Source organism: Natator depressus, chromosome 2 (genome assembly GCF_965152275.1).
Source record: "Natator depressus isolate rNatDep1 chromosome 2, rNatDep2.hap1, whole genome shotgun sequence".
In the NCBI taxonomy this organism is placed as follows: Eukaryota; Metazoa; Chordata; order Testudines; family Cheloniidae; genus Natator; species Natator depressus.
Window position 1 is genome coordinate 57,606,944 of NC_134235.1, and position 21,905 is coordinate 57,628,848.

General features: G+C 40.5%; 1 protein-coding gene across 3 annotated transcripts in view; it reads left to right on the top strand.

Moving 5' to 3' along the window:
• The window catches only part of NCOA2 (nuclear receptor coactivator 2), a 251,838-nt gene that overhangs the window by 140,908 nt on the left and 89,025 nt on the right, over window positions 1–21,905 (top strand). For all 3 annotated transcript variants that reach the window (XM_074944251.1, XM_074944252.1, XM_074944253.1), the window contains 2 exons: window positions 2,953–3,057; window positions 12,649–12,821. In XM_074944251.1, coding sequence (XP_074800352.1) covers window positions 2,972–3,057; window positions 12,649–12,821 — 259 coding nt within the window. In that variant the 5' untranslated portion in view covers window positions 2,953–2,971. The remainder of the gene's footprint in view (window positions 1–2,952; window positions 3,058–12,648; window positions 12,822–21,905) is intronic.

Genomic DNA, 21,905 nt, shown 5'->3' on the forward strand with positions numbered 1-21,905 from the left:
CCAGTGACTGCTCTGTCCAGCTGCTGCAGTTTCTTCAGGCACCCAGGAACACCATTTTTCCTTCTCTGGCTCCAGCCAGCAACTGAGCTGTCCAGGTCCTGCAACTCCTTTCATATGAGCCTGCTAGGCTCTGATTGGCTGCCTCCCCTGCAGCTTAGAGAACCCAGCTCTACTGCCCTTTCTTTGGGGGCATGGTGTGATAGGGACTGCAGGACCTTCCGGAGGGCCCCAACGGACCCGGTACACCCTATCACAAGGGCCAAAAATTTTAAGTGCTAGCAAAGGGGACCCCGACCTGTCTTGTGCTAGAACCCGATCAAATGATGTCTCCAGTGATGTGGAATTACAAGTAGTCAGTTAGCCGTTTCTAACTGACAGTAGCAATATTTGACAGTAACATGACTAAAAGTTCTGCTGTTGCAAACCAGATAGTTTAATTTTGTGTAAGGACAGATAATTTTAGATCTGGATCGTGACAGTCCTATAGCTGTTTAAGAAAAATAAACACAGGTGACCATCTTTATTTCTTCCTATATGTGGAAAGTTGGCCAGATTTTTTGCACCATTTTTATTGTATTTGTTAAGGGAGGGCTCCACAATTAAAAGAGAGGACTAGTTTGTTTTTAAAAAGTGTACTGCATATCCTGCTAATACTTCTACACAATACATGTGGGCAAAAGCTTATTCGGATGGTTGGCATAACTTGAATATTACTTAATGCCAGATTTAGTATAGCATCTCTAAAGGCCCCAAAGCTTTTGTTTCCTGGATGAAAATGTGACTGTATAAATATCTCAGAAATCTACAAATCACTGTATCAAACAATTCAAAATTCCCCCCATAGTTAATGTACCAGTTTTTAAGCATCATGATAGAATAACAAGCACTACTAAGTTATAGGTTTCAGAGTAGCAGCCGTGTTAGTCTGTATTCGCAAAAAGAAAAGGAGTACTTGTGGCACCTTAGAGACTAACAAATTTGTTTGAGCATAAGCTTTTGTGAGCTACAGCTCACTTCATTGGATGCATAGTGAGGTGTAGCTCACGAAAGCTTATGCTCAAATAAATGTGTTAGTCTCTAAGGTGCCACAAGTCCTCCTTTTCTTTTTTCTAAGTTATAGACACTAAAGAAACCCCCAGTCACATTTTCATCCAGGTTTTCTAGTAGGAAATTGAGCCCAGCAATATGAGATTGCAAAGAGAAGCTGCCTTTTCTTTTCTCACAAAGTAGACAGCCACAAGAACTCTAGTCTTAAGACAGTGCAAAGCTGCTTTAGAGGAGGCTTAGTCTTTTGCTACTTCAGCCCCAAGGACTAGGGGTGAAAGTCACCCTCATGCAGAGAGCCCTTATGAAGTTTATACATGACTTAAACCTCTCTACTGCCCTTTTCTGGGGTGGGTTGAGGCAGGGCCACAGTGCTTCCAGCAGGGGGCTTCTGGACCTAGTCCACCCCATCACAGGGGGTCTGTCCAAGGGGCTGGTACCCTGGCGCCCCCTGCACACCCCCTGAAACTGATTGGTGGCTCCCCAGGAGGCCACAGATGTCTAGTTGAGAAACTGTTTTTCTGGAGGATGCTGGTGGTGTGCAGATGCGGATGTAGATTCATATAAAAGGTGGAGTTCAGATGGCAGGTCAGATACAATTTGATTACTGTGGATGTGGATTGAATGTGGATCTACATTTTTGTATCCGCTCAGGGCTCTGCTGATTCTTCACTGGGGCTTCTAGGTGTTACTGTGACACAAATATTACCAGTGTGTGTGTTGCTCTAGTGCATTATGGTTTTACAGGTTATTTGCCCTCTGAAGTACATTTAATTTTGGATGTAGAGTTATTAAATCTATGTTAATTGGTTATAGCAGTTGTTATTGTCATACTCGTTCCATGATACCACATGCAGACTTGTGTAAGCTTGATATTTTAACTTTTTAACTAAAGCTACGTGTGTCCCCTTTTTAGGTCAGTTCTGTTTCATTTCTGATGTATTTTTCTTGTTCTGACACTATATTTTTTCTGCAAAAAGGAGTACTTGTGGCACCTTAGCGACTAACCAATTTATTTGAGCATAAGCTTTCGTGAGCTACAGCTCACTTCATCGGATGCATGTAGTGGAAAATACAGTGGGGAGATTTTATATACACAGAGAACATGAAACAATGGGTGTTACTATACACACTGTTGATTGGAATTAATTTGCAAACTGGATACAATTAACTGAGGCTTGAATAAAGACTGGGAGTGGATGTGTCATTACACAAAGTAAAACTATTTCCCCATGTTTATCCCCCCCCCCCCCCACTACTGTTCCTCACACGTTCTTGTCAACTGCTGGAAATGGCCCACCTTGATTATCACTACAAAAGGTTCCCCCCTCCCTGCCCCCCACTCTCCTTCTGGTAATAGCTCACCTTACCTGATCACTCTTGTTACAGTGTGTATGGTAACACCCATTGTTTCATGTTCTCTGTGTATATAAAATCTCCCCACTGTATTTTCCACTACATGCATCTGATGAAGTGAGCTGTAGCTCACAAAAGCTTATGCTCAAATAAATTTGTTAGTCTTTAAGGTGCCACAGGTACTCCTTTTCTTTTTGCAGATACAGACTAACACGGCTGCTACTCTGAAACCTATATTTTTTCCCTCTTTCCTGGTTCAACCTTGCAAAATTGCCATTGAAATTCATCAGTCCAGGCACAAGATTCTCTTGTGTTTTACTTGCCCATCGAAAAATTTATTGTAGGGAAGTTGCTGTGTAGATTTTGAAAGACTACAAATACAATATTTTTATTTTCATAGCATCTTTCAGGGAAACTATATCACAAAACACTTTACAAAGTTAAATGGATTTGCAAAGTGAAAATGAAGTCGCATATGGAGAGAGAAAAAAGTATAGACAAGAAGAAAAGATGTCCATCCACTCTAACCCTTTCCCCCCTTCTTTTTTGTAGTTGCTGATATGTGTTCAAGATGAGTGGGATAGGAGAAAATTCCTCTGACCCATCCAGGGCAGAGTCAAGAAAGCGCAAGGAATGCCCTGATCAGCTTGGACCCAGGTAGATAACTTGTGTTTTGAAGAAGTGGTTCATTAATATTTTGAAGAAGTAAATGACTACATAAAGGCTAAATATTCTTCTCTTTCTAGAATTGTCTGTGTGGCTCCTACTCTAGGTGTGCATGCATCCCGTGCACAAGATTGAAATCTCTGAACGCCAGTTTCTGTCAGGGCACACCTGCACCCTGTGTGCCTCTCTAAGCTTCCCTTGTTAGTGCATAAAGGGCAAAATGGCCACAGTTGTCTCTCAGTTCCCTCTCCCATTTATAGCAGTGAGACAAAACCAAAGGATCATTTGGTAATAAATATCTAACAGTTGTTGATATTTGTTTACAGATAACATCAGTGTCTAAAGAAAACCATTACTTTGGGAAAGCATGTCTGCCATTAATGCATACAGACTTCTTTCACCACAACATTTCCAACATTTATCCCCATTCAATCTCTATGGTTTTTTTTTTTTAAATCTGACTGGTATAAGAAACCATTGAAACAGTATTTTAAAGAAATATTCTTTGACCATGCGACAGACTGAGGTTGCTGTTCCTCTTTTTCAGATCAAATCCTATTCCTCTGGTGTAATTTGTCTATCCACGTTCTTTTCCCAGTATATCATATATGGATATTTTTGTTAAGAAAGTTATCTGTAAAGATTAATACAAATTAGTTATATTTTTTCCCCTAATTGACCAGACGCCATCACTTCTACTAACATGAGCTTTTTGTATAAAACAACTTACTGCCTAACTTGAAAGTACTGGTACAAAGGGAGAGTGGGCCATTTCAAGTTAGTTTTGATCTCTAAATAGGTTCGAAAAGTTTCTTTACTGAATAGCTGGCCAAAAATATTCATTCCATGGTTCTCCTAATCTTTTTAAAACTGTGTGGTTCATAATTTGGGTTAAGATCTGGATTATTTGCAATGGGTATCATTGATGAGGGAGAAAAGTTTATCTTATATCTAGTTCTATCCCTAACCCATGGAGTAGCCTTTGCTAAAGGATATGTATAAATTTCTGGAGAGCATGATTTTTAAAAATTAATCCATGGTAGTCTAGCAATAGTTACACCACCACAATTTTCTTGTTCAATAAAGACCCAGTGTTTGGCTGAGTTAGAGAGCTCCAGTCCACTGCTAGAATCATAGAAGATTAGGGTTGGAAGAGACCTCAGGAGGTCATCTAGTCCAACCCCTTCTCAAAGCAGGACCAACACCAACTAAATCATCCCAGCCAGGGCTTTGTCAAGCCGGGCCTTAAAAACCTCTGAGGATGGAGATTCCACCGCCTCCCTAGGTAACCCATTCCAGTGCTTTACCACCCTCCTAGTGAAATAGTGTTTTCTAATATCCAACCTAGACCTCCCCCACTGCAACTTGAGACCATTGCTCCTTGTTCTGTCATCTTTTGCCACGGAGAACAGCCGAGCTCCATCCTCTTTGGATCCCCCTGCCCTTCAGGTAGTTGAAGGCTACTATCAAATCCCCCCTCACTCTTCTCTTCTGCAGACTAAACAAGCCAGTTCCCTCAGCCTGTCCTCGAAAGTCATGTGCCCCAGCCCCCTGACCATTGCTTTGAGCTGGCTGACTTATTAGTACCATAGAATATTTGGAACAGCTAGTCCATCCTGTTTTAATTGGTCTGTACAAAATATCTGCATGCAGTTGGTCTTTTCTGGTTTCATATAAATTTTAACAACATCCTCTGTATTCCTGCTAGGATGTTCTCTGGGAGGATTACGTAAAGATTTTGAAACCAAGAAAGATATCCTTGCTGAAATGTTCATTTTGAGTAAGGCTATTCTTCCTAACCAAGAAAGTATATACTTCCCCCTCAGCTCTCCAGATTTTTTTCATTTGCTGAAGTCGTGGTTTGACATTTAAATCATAGAGCTCTTCTACACTGTTTGAGATTTGAATTCTCAGGGTTCTTGTACCCAAATGTTTTCTAGAGGAATGACTTCTGAGAATCTGGCAAATTGATAGCTAGCATTTCAGATTTGGTGTAATGTACTTTAAATCCAAATGCTTTCCCAAAGTCATGGATTTTCTTAGACACTAATTTTAGGGAAACTTTTGTGTTAGATAAAAATAATATATCACCATATATAAAGCTATTTTCTGATGTGTTCCTTCAAGTTTTATTCCTGTGATAAATTCATTATTCTTTATCCGCTGTGCAAAAGGCTACATGGCCAATGCAAAAAGTAAAGAAGACAATGGACATCTTTTCCTACTCCTTCTGTGTAATTCAAACAGGGCAGATTTAATGTTGTTAAATTGCACCACTGCTTTTGAATTGATTATGAAGAACCTTTATCCATTTAAGGAACTAAGGGGCCAATGTTCATCTGGGACAGGACTTGAAACAAAAAGCTCTACTCTAGTCTATCAGAAGCTTTCTGTGGATCAAGTGATGATAAAAAAAAATGGATCTTTTTGATCTGGCATTATGGATGATTCCAAGTACTCTCCAAATATTGTCTGACATTTATCTATCCTTAACGAATACAGTTTGATTTGGGTTTATATTAAGACGGTCGATTAATCGCAGTTAACTCATGTGATTGACTAAAAAAAAAAAAGAATCGCGATTAAAAAATGAATCGTGATTAATCGCACTGTTAAAAAATAAAATACCAATTGAAATTTATTAAATATTTTGCATGTTTTTCTACATTTTCAAATATATTGATTTCCATTACAACACAGAATACAAAGTGTACAGTGCTCACTTTATATTATTATTTTTGATGACAAATATTTGCACTGTAAAAATGATAAAAGAAATAGTATTTTTCAATTCACCTCATACAAGTACTGTAGTGCAGTCTCTTAGTTGTGAAAGTGTAACTCACAAATGTAGAATTTTTTTGTTATATAACTAAAATCAAAAATAAAACAATGTAAATCTTTAGAGCCTACAAGTCCACTCAGTCCTACTTGTTGTTCAGCCAATTGCTAAGACAAACAAGTTTGTTTACATTTATGGGAGATATTCCTGCCTGCTTCTTATTTACAATGTCACCTGAAAGTGAGAACAGCCGTTTGCATGGCACTTTTGTAGCTGGCATTGCAAAGTATTTACGTGCCAGATATGCGAAACATTCGTAGGCCCCTTCATGTTTCAGCCACCATTCCAAAAGACATGCTTCCATGCTGATGATGCTCATTAAAAATATAATGCGTTAATTAAATTTGTGACTGAACTCCTTGGGGGAGAATTGTATGTCTCTGGCTCTGTGTTTTACCTGCATTCTGCCATATATTTCATGTTATAATTGTGTTGGATGATGACACAGCACATGTTCGTTTTAAGAATACTTTCACAGCAGATTTGACAAAATGCAAAGAAGGTACCAATGTGAGATTTCTAAAGATAGCACTCAACCCAAGGTTTAAAATCTGAGAGGGAGAGGGTATGGAGCATGCTTTCAGAAGTCTTAAAAGAGCAACACTCCAATGTGAAAACTGCAGAACCTGAACTACCAAAAAAGAAAATCAACCTTCTGCTGGTGGCATCTGACTGAGATGATGAAAATGAACATGCGTCGGTCCACTCTGCTTTGGATCATTATCGAGCAGAACCCGTGATCAGCATGGACGCATGTCTTCTGGAATGGTGGTTGAAGCATAAAGGGGACATATGAATATTTAGCGCATCTGGCACGTAAATATCTTGTGACGCCGGCTACAACAGTGTCATGTTCTCACTTTCAGGTGACATTGCAGCCCACTTCTTGTTTACATTATCTCCTGCAAGTTGTAAAACTTGTTTGTCTGAGTGATTGGCTGAAGTAGGACTGAGTGGACTTGTAGGCTCTAAAGTTTTACATTGTTTTGTTTTTGAATGCAGTTACTTTTTGTATGTAATTCTACATTTGTAAATTCAACTTTAATTATAAAAAGATTGCACTACAGTGCTTGTATTAGGTGAATTGAAAAATACTATTTCTTCTAGTATTTACAGTGCAAATAATTCATAATTAAAAATAAATATAAAGTGAGCACTGTACACTTTGTATTCTGTGTTGTAACTGAAATTAATATACAGTAACTCCTCACTTAAAGTCATAGAATCATAGAATAACAGAGTTGGAAGGGACCTGTGGAGGCCATCTAGTCCAACCCCCGGCCCAGAGCAGGACCAATCCCAACTAAATCATCCCAGCCAGGGCTTTGTCAAGCCTGACCTTAAAAACTTCTAAGGAAGGGGATTCCACCACCTCCCTAGGTAACGCATTCCAGTGTTTCACCACCCTCCTAGTGAAAAAGTTTTTCCTAATGTCCCGGTTAACGTTGTTTTGTTATTACGTTGCTGATCAATTAGGGAACATGCTCGTTTAAAGTTGTGGAATGCTCCCTTATAACGTTGTTTGGCAGCCGCCTGCTTTGTCCACTGCTTGCAGGAAGAGCAGCCTGTTGCAGCCAGCTGGTGGGGGCTTGGAACCAGGGTGGACCGGCAGGCCCCCCCATCAGCTCCCCGCTCCCCTAAGTTCCCTGTGTGGCAGCCGCCCAGAAGGCTATCAATTGCTGGCAGTTCAGCTGTCCCTCCCCCCACTGCTATGTGCTGCTCCTGCCCTCTGCCTTGGAGCTGCTCCCGGGAGCCTCCTGCTTGTTTGCAGGAGGGAGGGAGAAAGAGGGAGGCTAATGTCAGGGTGTCCCCCTCCCCCTTGCTCTGCCCCCCACTTATCCCTTCTCCATATAGAGCAGGGTGGGGACATGACAGGGCTCAGGGAGGAGAGAACTTGCTAGCCGCAGCTGCTGTCTCAACTTCCTAATATACTTAAAAGGGCAGTGTACTTAGAGTGGGGTCAGCGTACTTAAAGGGGCAATGCACATCTCTCTCTCTCTCTCTCTCCCCCCCCCCCACACACAGGGTGTGTGTCTTGTCTGCCATGCTGTCTCCCCTCCCTCCTTTCAAGCTGCCTTGTAGAGTGTGAGGCTACATTAACAACAATGTATTAACCCTTGAGGGCTCAGCTGAATGCTAGTTCATCATTTAGCAGTAAGGTATTCCCTGGGAAATATCCCACCCTCTTCCACCCTCTAACTTCACCACCTCAACCAAGCTTCACAATCATCGTTGCTGTGTACAGTATTGTGTGTGTGTGTATATATATTGTGTGGTGAAAAAAATTTCCCTGGAACCTAACCCCCCATTTACATTTATTCTCATGGGGAAATTGGATTTGTTTAACATCGTTTCGCTTAAAGTTGCATTTTTCAGGAACATAACTACAACGTTAAGCAAGGAATTACTGTATTTGAAAATGTAGAAAAGATCCAAAAATATTTAAATAAATGGTATTCTATTGTTTAACAGTGCGATTAATTTTTTTCATTGCTTGACAGCCCTAGTTTATATAAACTGAGAGTATGGACTGCAGTTGGCTCACTAGTATTTTTGTTAAGTTGTTTATGTCATGCGTCTATAAGAGCTGCATAAGGTAAGGTCTTTTTCAATTTTAGGGAAAACAACAGCTTCTTTTCATAGGTTTGTGGAAGTTTCTTCCCTAACGGAATGGCATTGAAGGTACCCCACAAGGAACCCACTAATACCTTATTAAATACCTTGTAAACTTCACCTGCAAAGCCATCAGATCCTGGAATTTTACCACTTTTTATTCTTCCTATTGCCTCTAAGATTTCCTATTCTGTTATTTCTTTATCCGTAGCACATTTTCTATAAATTTAACCAGTTGGGGTTAATTTTCCTATAAATCTCCCCTTTTTTGTTTTTCTTAAAAAAAAACTTTTCCTTAAATGTATTCCTTCCCAAAAAACAACAACCCCCAAGCAAACAAACAAACTCCCCTTTTTCCTCCTTGGTGTGCTGTGTCACAGTCACTTCAATGGTGGACTCAGACTTCAGGCTTCCAACCTGCCCATCTTGTGACAGTCTCGCCGACCCTTTTAGATTGTTACAACCATGATTAATTTTGAGCCAGTGAAAGCTGTGTGCCTGACCAGTGCCCTGTCCACCGATCCTTCTCAAGAACAAGAAAATCCATGGACATTCTGCTGATATTATGTATGCCGGACCAATCTATGAAAGACAGTTTTGACCTAGAAGAACAGGCATCAATCTCTTTAAGATGGGACCTTCTACTTCCAAGTTTCAATCTCTCTGTGTCCCTATCAGCCAGGATCCAACTGCCAAGACTGGTATAATAAGAAGTCGAACCTGGCAACATTGACAAGTCAAAACCCATGGCTGCCAAAGACCACCTCAGCAGCTGTGGCTACTCCAAACCACTAAAGACTGGTATTGCACTGAGACGAGATAGATCACAGCAGTGGACCAAACATTGTTCCCAGCAACTATCTTCTTCTCCAAAGAAAGGGAAAGCCTAAGAAGAGCTGTTTGCCTTCACTCTGTTCCTGAGAACTGAGCATAAAGCCCTTTCATGCTACAGAAACAAGCAACATTGGTTCAATGTTTGGCTCACCACCAAAAGGCCCTAGGGCTGCTTTGATACCTACTCAATCTGGTACTGACTCCGCAACACTTAAAATGTCAACTCAGCACCCAGTAGCACTTCTGGACTGTCCACACATATCTCAGAACTGGGGACAAATTCTATAACCAGACCCAAAATGTCGCAGCACCTAGGAGTCTACATGTTGGCTGCTAAGTGCTAATGGCAGAGAATGTTCACTACAGATATGAGAAATTCTATTGCAAAGTACGAAGCCCTCCACAAGTAGAATATATTGTGGAAAATATTCATCGGTTAGGAAGTCCCCCTCTCTCTTAGGCATCTCAACATCATCCTCATTGGTCCTATGAGGCGTCCCTATGAACCTCTTTCTGAATGTTCTCTTCACCTTCTTATTCTCAGAACTGCCTTTTTTACTGGCTGTTACATCAGCCAACTGGGTCAGTGAACGCCAAGCCCTCATGGCTGGATCCCGCTCCTTCTACCCTGTTTCACTGAGACAAGGTGATGTTGAGACCTCATCCTAAATTTATTCCAAGAGTTGTTTCAGATTTCTTTTAAACCTTCTAGTGTTCTTTTCAAAACCCCAGTCTTTCCTAGCGAAATGCAGATGTTTATTTATAGGACAAAGTCTTTTAGACTTTCCCTCAGTCTTGTTTGTTGTTTGAAATAGTGCTGCTAAAGGGCAAGTCATCTTCTCTCAGAGAATTTCTAAATGGATTACCCAGCTCACTTCAATCTGCTACCACATGTCTGGCATACCCCTGCCACCAGACATTAAGGCACATTCAGCTAAAGCTCAAGCTATCTTTTATGCATGTTTCAGAAATATTTCCATATTTGAGATCTGCAAGGTGGCTACTTTGAGTAGTCCCCTCTCACTTAAGCTCTGCACCTATGACTTGGCTGCAAGATCAGATACCAGCTTTGGGAAGGCAGCATTGCAATCATTTAATTAGTGGCAGCTAGGACTCCTCAGTCCCACCTTTCCGATGGGGGTACTGCCAGTCACCTACAGTGGGATCCACATGGACAAATATATGAAAAGAAGAGAACAGTTACTTACCTTGCAGTAACTGTGTTCTTCAAGATGTGTGTGGGGACCCCATGACCTACCCTTTATGTCTCCTATTTCAGAGACTCATTTGCTGAGATTCTGAATTGGTGAGGGAACTGAGGGACTGTTGTGGCCACTGTGCCCTTTATACCCGTTGGCTGAGGGGCCTGGGGGCATGCAGGGCATAGGGTCAGCCAGGGCTGATGAAAGGAAAGGCGGGGACAATTTTATTGGGGCCCTGCGCTCAGAGAATCGCCCAAAATATCTGTGTAAGTAAAGTGAAATGGGGACAGGGGGCCCAAATTTCCCTCCATGGGTTTGGGTGTAGCCCCCACAGACGCTGCTGTTCAAAGATGCCAATCTCATGCATGCACATCTAGAGTGGGAGCCACATGGACAAAAGAACCACAGTTACTGCAAGGTAAGTAATCAATCTTTATATTTTTTTCTTATAGGTAAAATAAAGTCCACACACTTTTCACACTCATTAGGCAATGGCCAACTAAATTCTTATTCCAGCAGGGAGTCACTACACAACTATTCCATTCAGACAAATCTAAGCTGTTGACCCTTGTAATAAATCTAATATATTTTTGAGACCCCGCTCATGCAAAGGAGGTACAGTTCATGTTGCCATCTGGATAAAGACGGGGTAGCTTGAGTAAATAGCTTTCTCTGGCACTCACTATGAAGAGGAATTCTTCAGTCATTTCAAACTACAGTGTAGGATTTGCCCTTTTGTCTTTTATTGACATTTTAGAGACTTTTGACATAAAATAATAAAAAATTACCTCAATTACCGTATATACACGTTCATAAGCCGAATTTTTTTTTAAGTAAAAAAGGGAAGCATCAGAGAAGGGGATTCGGCTTACGAACGGGTATAAAGAGGGGGAGAGGTGGGACACAGCGCCGCCCCCACCCCCACAACAGAGAGGGCAAGGAGAGGCAGCAGAGACAGAAGGGAAGAGGCAGGGCCAGAGTCTTTCCTCTTCTGGCCACGCTGTTCTCCTCCAAACCTCCGAAGCAGCTATAGCAGCTCTGGGACTGGCAGGCTGCGGCTGCACCTCCCAGCCTCCCGGAGCAGCTCCGGCCAGGCCAGAGACATCCTCCCTGGCCCACCCCAGGTAAGGTGGGACGGGATGGGATGGGGAGAGTGTGGGGATCCTGGCCTATGGGAGGGATTACGTGGGGAGCGGTCATGTGGGGAGGTCCTGGGTTGGGGTGGGGTCGTGTGGGGGGTGGTCACAGGGGTTACTCCCCTGACCCCCAGCTTCTTCCCCCCCCCCGCCCAAATTTCCCCACCGGTTGCTGTCCCCGCTCATCAGGGTAAGTTGCTGGTGGGCCAGGACATTTTGTTTACTTATGTTTACCTCCATGCCTGCGATGCTCGAGGTAAACAAATGGTCTTGGCCCGCTAGTGGCTTATCCTGATAGGCTGGGAGCCAAAGTTTGGCGACCCCTGAATTATAAGGTCGGCTTATGAATGGGTCATAAAAATTTGCCATTTTTACTTATCCATCTTGCGGGGGGGGGCGGGAGGGGTTGGCTTATAAACGAACCAGCTTATGATCGAGTATATATGGTACTTTATTAAAACTGAAAGAATTTTAAAACCCAACTTAGTATTCAGCATTTATGCGAGTGGTTAATCATTGCCTTTCACGTGGGTTGGACAATGGAAATAGGTTAGTTGGTTTAACTTTTGTTTCTGGGCAGTTTCACTTTCTCATGTACTAACAAAATGTTGTTTTCCTTGAGTTCTTAACATGGCAGGGAGGTGCATTAGTGATTTTGTTTAAAATTTTTTTGCATATATTTTTTTTTAAATTTTGAACCCCATCTCCAAAAGCTGACTGCTTGGGAACAAACAAGTGGACTTTTTGTTCACTTTTGTTCACTTTTGAGCTAATTTGTTTATTCTAACATGGACATTTCTACTCAAGAAAGAGTAGGTCTATGAGGTTTTTTTTGTTTTATTTCTTTGATGTTGTTAAATCTTCTTCAAGATCCTAATCTCAACTTTGAACTGTCAGTCATCAGAAGGTGAACAAACAGTTGTTAAAAATAACACATTTTAACCTCGTCTTTCAGCCCTAAAAGAAGCACTGAGAAACGTAATCGTGAGCAGGAGAATAAATACATAGAAGAACTTGCAGAGCTGATTTTTGCAAATATTAATGATATTGACAACTTTAACTTTAAACCTGACAAATGTGCAATCTTGAAAGAAACTGTGAAGCAAATTCGTCAGATAAAAGAACAAGGTAAGAAGACTAGTTAATTGGCTTTGAATATTTTAATTTCTTTGTTTATTTTGGGGTTTTTGGCAAGCCTGGTATTCACTTCAAATTCTCTTCAATTTATCTGTGGTTATTTAAATCACTAGTGAAGTAGGTAGTGATATAATTTAGGTGAAAGGTGTTAAATATCATTTTTGGTGGTGTCTAAAATAGGCTTGATATAAAATTTAGCCGCTGTCTGGAGGGTGGTGAGAGTGAGTCAGCCTGATGTGTGTATTCATCTTCTAATGGAACTAAATTCTGTGGTATTTGTTTGTCATAGAGTTTAAAGTTGTAATACAGGTGAAAGAGTTGTAATACACAAAAGATGAGCTAGTTCAGCATAAGGAATAATCCAAAAGTGTGGAATATGAAAGTTTTCTTAATTCCAGTTCTTGCTCTCCTTTGCACAGATGAATAGATGTTGTGCACTAAACTATCCCTGTCCCCTAAACTCTAACATCATATCCTGAACTACAATAGATTTAAAAGTACCCTAATCTCTAGTCAGAATTCCATTGTAAATGTTAGACAAGAGAACATGACAGTTTGCTTCCGGGGTTTGTCTAGGAGATCAGCTGTTTCTTTTCTTTTGTAATTTTTTCCTATTAAAGAAAAAACTTTAAGAAACAATGGCTTTAAATGTTTTTTGTGATGCCAGTCAATCTAAGTTGGACCGGCTGGAACAGTACCTTGAATGGATGGAGCCAATTTGTACTCCTGAAGTATGTGCATGTTGCTTTATTTTAGGGCTAAAAGGAGATTGTCTCTTTATAATCTGTTTTTGGAGACATTCTTTTAAATTCCATACCCTTTCATCTATATCTTTCACATTATCAATATTACAGGATTCACCGCTTTAACTTTCTTAGGGAAGGTGGTGCTCCCTATTCCATATCAAGTGTGTGTGCAAATAAAGAACTACACAGCTGTACATTCTAGGATGCTTAATTGAGGGAGACTCTGCAATAGAATCACCCTTGTAATAGATAGCTAGGATGATATGTAGTTTGATGCAACTGGAGATTGGATTAATGGAGACATGAAAATATGATGATGTCTGTTCTAGAAACCAGATGTCTTAATTAAGAAGTAAGATATTCCAGGATATGTGTTGCATTCGGTTTTCACCACAACTTGGGTGTGATCACATCTGTACTGCATAGCAGCAATTTTCTGGCGGCAGGAAACATTTTGTCCCAGTCGGTTTTAAGATATTTTTGTTGGTGCCACCAGAAAAGTTTTACTGTGTAAGAGCAAAGAAACAGCCTATTAGTGTTGCTAACTGTTGAGATTCTATTATGAGCCTTGTGATATTGGATGATTTTCTTATAACCCTGACTCCTGAACCCTTCTGAATATGTAAAAATCTCAGCTTTCATTTAAAAAAAAAAATCCTCGTGGTTGTGGAGAAAATCTTGAAAATGTCACGAGTGTACCCTAATGGCTCAGAAACCAGAGGATAAATACAAATTAGCCCCAAATTTAAATCTCCTGGATTTAAGCCAATCTTGTGATTTTGAGTGCTGTGATTTAAGATATTTTTAATGTGAGGGATTGGTAATACTGCAGATGGGTATCTGGGATTCTCCTGAATTGGTGGGAGGCCAGATTGTAAAGACATTGAGAAAGCAAGTTTCCCACTGTCAAATGCCAAATTTAATTCCTTGTTTCTCTCCATTCCTCACATCACAGAAGTGGCCACTTACAGTGTCACCAGAGTCTTTCACTTGCTGTTTGGTTTAAAAAGTTGAATCAGAAATACTGGAAAACTTTTTGTGCAATTCATTTTTTCTCCCGCATATCGCAAATCAGGCAGTGCTTTGGGGAGAGGTGTCTGGATTGTTCATAGTGCAGGTGAAAGGCAATGGCCTTCAGAAAAATCAAGGGAGCCTAAAGAGAAAAAAATTAAAAATATATATCATAGAAATTAAACAAAGAATGCTAAAGGAAGAACAACTGGGAGAAATTAAGCAAAGCAAAAAGAGCTAGTAATATTTTTTGTTACTGACAAAAAGCAGTGTGAATCAACTGTGCCTCTGTCCACTCCCTTTCTACGTAAAGCACCTGAATGGCAGATTGTGTGTCCGTTGACAATGAAGTCGTTATATTTGCTTTGTCAGTAGCTATTTTTCTTATGAAATAATAATCAAATGAATGTTATTTTTTAATATGGTTTGATAAACAATGCAGCTTTGCCACCAGTTGTCTTGAATATTACCGTACCAATGGGTCAGCCAAAATACAGTAATCCTAAATGTTATCTTTTAATGACAGAGAGCATTTTATTTCATGTTTGAGTAACAATTTATCGCAATGACTTCTCAGAGCTGATTGGCACCTACATTTGATAGGGTGATTCTGTGTGGGAACATGATTTGCTCTCAGTTTATTTCTGTGGCTAATAGTTGTGGCTGGGATCGTGCCCCCCAATTTTTTTTTTTCTTGTGGAGCTACCACCCCCTACGACAGATGGATGTGCCCCATTTTCCACTTTTTTCTCTCTCTCTAGTGCTTTTCTGACTCTCTCTCTCTTGCTCTCTTATTTTTTTAACTGTTTAAAATTTTATTTTTGGTTCTTATTTGCTCTTGCTTGGTGTCTCACTCTCCCTATTCCCACTCAGCAGAAGATAACATGCTTCTTGATGTGAGGGGAGTCCAGTGGTAGCTTCATGAAGCTACTTGAATATGCTCTTACAGCTTGTCTTGATGCTATGGGAGAAGAGGTGAGACATTTTGGCCTGCGGGCTGCTAGGGGAGCCTGCATCCTCTTCCATGAACATCCTTAGCTAGATTAATAGATCAATGGATTTATGTATATAAGGTAATTTTGCGTCTGATTTCCTGATTTGCATATGCAGATATGCACTACTTAGTCAATATGAGATAACAGTAGAACAAAGCATCTACAGAAGCCCACTATGTACTTACTTTTCCAAGCTCAAAGGCTTCATGTATAAATAATTGAGCAAACATTTCTGAGGCAGGCTAGAATATTATGAATAATAATTACTGCAACAAGTGGTAATAGTTTGCTGCCCTGGGGGAATGAAAGATATGCATTAAATCAGTTATCCTAGATGAGCTTGATTTGTTCCATGTGAGTCTTCACCTGAGAACAATTAGACTGTGTCTGTTGGCCATTTGAGCCTTTACCTAAAACTTATAGTTGTTATAGAGCAGACTTTAATCCTTTCTCAGGGGTATTGCAAAACACTGAAATCTTCAAATGAAATTAACAATGTCTCAGGATCTAGAAATAGTGATTAAAGGACTTGCTGAGCATTCCTTTAAGTCAGATGATACTACAGCATTGATTTGAAGATTTCTGGATGGAAGCAAATTTATCTTGGTGGTACCTCAGTGGAAATGGCTTAATTTTTACTTATCATTTTAAGAAAGGCTGGAATGCAGCAATTGATTTACAAGGGACATTCTGTTACCAAACACAAATTACACAAATTAAACATAAAAGTCAGTCTCACAATACAGTACAAATATATCTCTGCCTAATATCACAGAAAGCAGGAACCTAATCAAGGCAAACATACTTAAGAGCTAATTATGATTTTAATTTTGCTTTAAATGCCTCATGTTTTTGGCAAGTACTTCATCATGTCAGACTGGGAATTCTGAGCTTTGGTTGCATTCATTATATAAATATAATAAGTTTTAAATATCTCCAAGTCTTACTAATTGATTCTGTACTTCTAAGGCCTGGTCTACATAGAGTTCTTGTACTGATTAGCTAGTTTGGTTACTGGTGTGATTTTACAGTGATATATTTAAAATGGTACACTTCCTAGTGTGGAAGCAGTTGTGCTGGTATATAAAGGTGTTTATACCAGTATAGCTTATTTCTCTTGAACTATACCAGAATGAGCTCCTTTATACAAGTATAACTGCACTCACATTAGGGAGCTGTATTGCTTTCACTGCATCTGCTTCAAAACTGGTATAGTTAAAGTGGTGCAAAACCTGTAGATAGACAAGCCCTAAGACTGAGATTAAAAAGATGCTGTTTCCTTATAGTCAAGCGTTTTTTATATTGTTACACTGCTGAACCCCCATAAACATGAACTTAAGTAGAGACCCTAAAGAGACAGCTGACAAATGTAAAAACAACAGATCTGTTCCTGGTGTGTATTCAGAGTTGGATTTAATTACTTTAATTAAGTTTTTACTACTTTTTATTCTGCAGACCCAATAAAGCTGAGAGTCAGAATTGGATTCTGTTCCTCCTTGTGCATCATAAACAGAATTGCTTATTAAGTTCAAATTACAAGGCAGTCATTTACACCATGGAACTACATTGAAAAGCAGTGGGTCATTCAGCTGTCTCTGAGGGCAAAATTTGATCAGTGGAATCTGTCTCACCGGTGATGAAGCACAAGAAAGAAAAAATGTAGCTTGATTTTCAGTTCCCAGGTTGAGTTTGCAGGGTGTGCAGTCAGAAAAAAGATACTATTTATCTTTTATCCTGGTACATTTGATATGTAGATTATTGAGAGACATTAAATATGGACTGACGAACAACATTTTTGTAGTCACGTCTTAGAAAAGAACGATATTTTAAACCCTTTTAAAATGCAGTATTGCACAGATTCGTTTTATTATAGCTTTCGTGACTACAAGTGAACATGTCTGTGTAACTAACTTCATTGGATTAGTCAAAAGATTTTGTAGGCTGTAGTCATTGCATGTAATTCTAGCCTAGAAACTAGTGTACATAACGGTGGAGTACTTTTAGTACCTTGGAGGAAAAAGGGGAGCTTCTGCAAGAAAACTTATTTTCCCTGTGAGGTCTCTGATTGATTGTATTATTTTACAATGATTGGACAGAAGATTGGGGATATCCAGGTAGGGTGAGAAATTGCATGCTGTGATTTCAGCAGGAAGATCAAGTAAAATATTTATTCAAATGAATCCCAAATGCAAATGTGTGTATGGTATTTCCTTGATTGTATATTTCTTATAAAGATAGGAGAACAAAATTCCCAGCTTATTGTACATGTATGATGTGAAAGGGTTATTGTAGATCAGCATATTGTGTTTAAATGTTAACATTATTTTGGTATGTTGATAGAAATGTCAAAACACATTGTCTGTCATTTAGAGCCTAAATTAGGTGAATCTACGGGCTAGTCTACACTGGCAACACTAAAGCGCTGTCATGGCAGCGCTTTAACGTGGCTTGTGTGGTCATAGCACAACTCTGGGAGACAGCTCTCCCAGTGCTCTAAAAAATCCAATCTCCCCTACCAGTGCTGGGAGTGCGGCTGCCAGTGCTGGTGCACAGTCTACAATGGCACTTCCTCGCGCTGAAACTTGCTGCGCTCAGGGGTGTGTTTTTTTTACACCCCTGAGCGAGAAAGTGGCAGTGCTGTAAATTGCCAGTGTAGACAAGCCCTAACAAAGTATTTGCTCACACAGGTACCAGAATAGGGCTCACAGCAGTAATTGCACAAGTAAATTAGGTGCACATTTGCATATATTTTATTTGAAAATCAAGCCTTTGCTGAGGGAAGGAACTTTTGAGGACAGATACCACTGCATATGCAGAGCAACCATGACTATTTCTTTACTGGATTGTACTTAAGGAAGATATTGAGTAAAGTAGTATTTAAGGGATATGTCTACACAGCAAGCAGCAGCCTGCAGCAGTAAGTCTCAGAGTTTGGGTCAACCAACTTGGGCTTGCACTATGGGGCTAAAAATAGCTGTGTAGACATTGTGGCTCCAGCTAGAGCTCAAGCCCTCAAGCCTAGGGTTGGATGTGAGCTTCAGAGTCCGAGATCCATCCTGAGTCATAAAATCTGCACAGCTTTTTTTAGCGGCGTAGCGTGAGCCCTGCCAGTCTGAGTCTTTGGACCCAGGCTCTGAGACTCACTGCCACTCAGTGTGCAGACATACATACCCTCAGTGACTTAACAGTGTAAGTCCAATTTTCAAAAATGACTTAGGCACTTGAGACTTAGGAGCCTAAGTTACTTAGGTGCTTTTGAAAATGTCACCTATTGTCTAAAGACAACATATCCTGGTAAAGGCTCCAAGGGCGAAGAGGAAGTGAACTATCAATGAAGAAGGCCTCTCCTCTCTGTCACTGGTTGTATAATACAGACCAAGGCCCAAATGGAATCTTCTGATACCCAAGCCTTAACAAGCATGCAGTAAGATCTTCACTAAGAAAACCATAGACTCTTGCTCAGAGAATCTACCCACTCCCACTGGTACAGTAAAGTAGTTTTATGCTTAATCTTAAACCTTTCCCTCCCACTGCTGCAGGATCATGAGACCCCACCATTGATTGTAACCCTAACTGGATGACTAATCTGTGAAGATATAGCATCAGAAATGCTGCTTACCTCAACTGTAACTGGCATACCCCTCTCCCAAAAATTCAGCCAAGATTCAGTCCATGACTGAGCAGATTTCCAAGAGGTGTATGCCATTAGGAAGAAACAAGCAGTTTATATTGTAATGTTGAGGGTCTGTGTTTCACCCTCAGTAGACGACACAAAATTCCTGCACTCACAAGGGATATGCTTCCTGGCCTGGTCCACAGTCCCAGATCTTCAGGCACCTATCTAGGCCTGCTGTGGTAAAAGCTCAGACTATATGAACATGACAGCAAGCAATATATTTTGATGCAGTTTAGTCTTGTTTTACACAAATTGTCAGTTCAACGTTCATATCTGTCATCAAATAGCTGCGTCCAAGATGAGAATGATGATACGAGGGAGCATATTGCTGCTGGAGCTCACAACAGTGGGACATCCATTTATCCTATCTCATGTCCTGTTGTCCATACCTTTGTTTTCTGAATTTTGTCCCATGCAAAACCAACCTGAAACTCCTGGATATTGCACTGCTGCCTGCATGTGGATCCAGTGAATAATGGCTGGGAACCAGAAGCCAGACCATTAGTTGAGACTGACAGCAAGGGTTTTGCAGCCCAGGAGAGAACAAAGAGAGGTGAAAGTGGGTACCGAATCCAGCCATGAATGTATCGTCATTGGTTCCGAGTGAAAGGATGCATTGGAGGGAGCCAAGAGGAGGGTCAGGTGGGAAAGAGGCTGAGCTGGTTAGGCCAATCCTGTCAGTGGGAGAGAGGCTATTTCAGACCTTCAATAACCTTGTGAAGCAAGCAGAATGCCAGTCCAGTATCTGAACCTCATGGTCAGGAAGTCCAATCATACACCTGTGCCTCTCTGCAAGGAATAGGATGTGAAGGGTCTCAGGTTCTGACCCATATACCCAAATATGCTTCTGGGGACAGGCATGAATGGGTGTTATGTGAAGGGAGCAAAGTCACTGGTATAATCAGGCATTGTCATTGGGCTATTGAGTTAGATAGGACACCATGAAGGAAGCTCAGTTTACCTGACACTCTCCATGGGGGACTTTTGAAACAAGTTACACGATAATTTAATGTTATTAAATGTTTTTTTCCCCTAATCTCCCTCAACACATTTTCCATTCTTTAGCTCATTCTTTTCAGTGGATTTGAAGCAGTAACACCTAGGAAAAGTAATTTTGTAGTCTGTATTCTAGCCTAGTTGATACAGGCTGTCAGCACTGTGATATGTGTTTTCCCATAGTGGAGGTTTTCTACGGTGGGACTTGCCTGTCCTGTTTTGATTTTCATATGCAGCAGGATGTTTGCAACCACATGCCTATACAGTGGAGGTCTGTAGTGCCTAGTGTCTGTAACCACACTGTATGGCTTTGGTCTGCGTGTCTAAGAGCTCCACAGGATTATTGCTGATCTGGTGCAGTCAGTTTAATGGCAGATGCCCGCATAGCCATCACCAGTCTGTGACCAGGCCGTATCCCTTCCTGTCCTCAAGTCCGATCTTCAGGGCATGATGTGCAGGGACATTATCTCTGAGGCAGGCAATATGACCAAAAAGGGCCAATCAGCAATGGCTAATGTTGACTTCAATCCTCTCGAGGTCAGTTCTCAATGATACATCCCGATTACTGATAAAATCAAACCATCTTATACCAGTAGCCACCTCTGGCAACTCATATAAAATGTCTCCAGCCTCCTGATGTCATGTTTAAGCAATGTCCATATTTCACATCCTTATAAGAAAATTGAAGGTACACAGATTTGATAAATCTGTACTTTTGTGTACAGTTTCACCTTCTTGCTCCAGATCCTACGCAGGTCTTTCATGGCTAAATTGGCTCTAAATGCACCTTTACATGTCAGCTTTGCCTCCCGACTTACAGCTGTCGCCAGCCTCTGCTGCTTTATTACTAGTGCAAAGTCCACGGAAGAACATTCGTGCTCAGCATGTTAAAAATGCAGTAATGAGCTGCATGGATATCAAGATGGTGATTATCAATCTAGCTGTTAATATCCACATTAAAACTGTCAGCTTTCATTTTCAAAAAAGCCTCACAAGTCAGACCCTGAATTGTATGTGCCATCCTGTGAACGAAAAACAAAGAGAAGAAGTTGGGAAAAATAGGGTTGTAAGAGCCATTGGACCTGCACGCAAAACACAAAAACAAACTCCACCCTTTTTATTCATTAAAAGACTGAATAAATACTTCTGTATCCCTAATGAATATTTTTTTGTGACTTTCACTCTGAACCAAGTGGATATTCCTATGCCTCCTTCAGTATGCAATCAGAATGTTTCTTTTCTCCAGAATTGGAAGAACAACACACTCATAAAGCCATACTGAATCAGGACTTTAGCTACTTCTTCTTTTAAACTGCCAGGCTTTGTATTTAGGCCCCTATTCAGCAACGTACTTAAGCTGGGGCCTAACATTAAGCATTTAAGAGGTGCCAATGAAGTCAGTGGAACTGCTCATGTGCCTAAAGTTACACATGTACATAAATACCTTGCCAAATCAGGGCCTTGATATGCTGACAAAAATTATGCAAATGGTTCTATGGATGAATTTGATCTATAAATTAAAGTAAATCACATCTGAGGTTTCAACGCATTTAAAATTGACACTTTTATCCATATTAATTTCTGGAGGGGGAAAATTGATTTAAAAAAAGACTTGTATGGCTGCTGTTCCATATATGCTCCTTATTTTCAT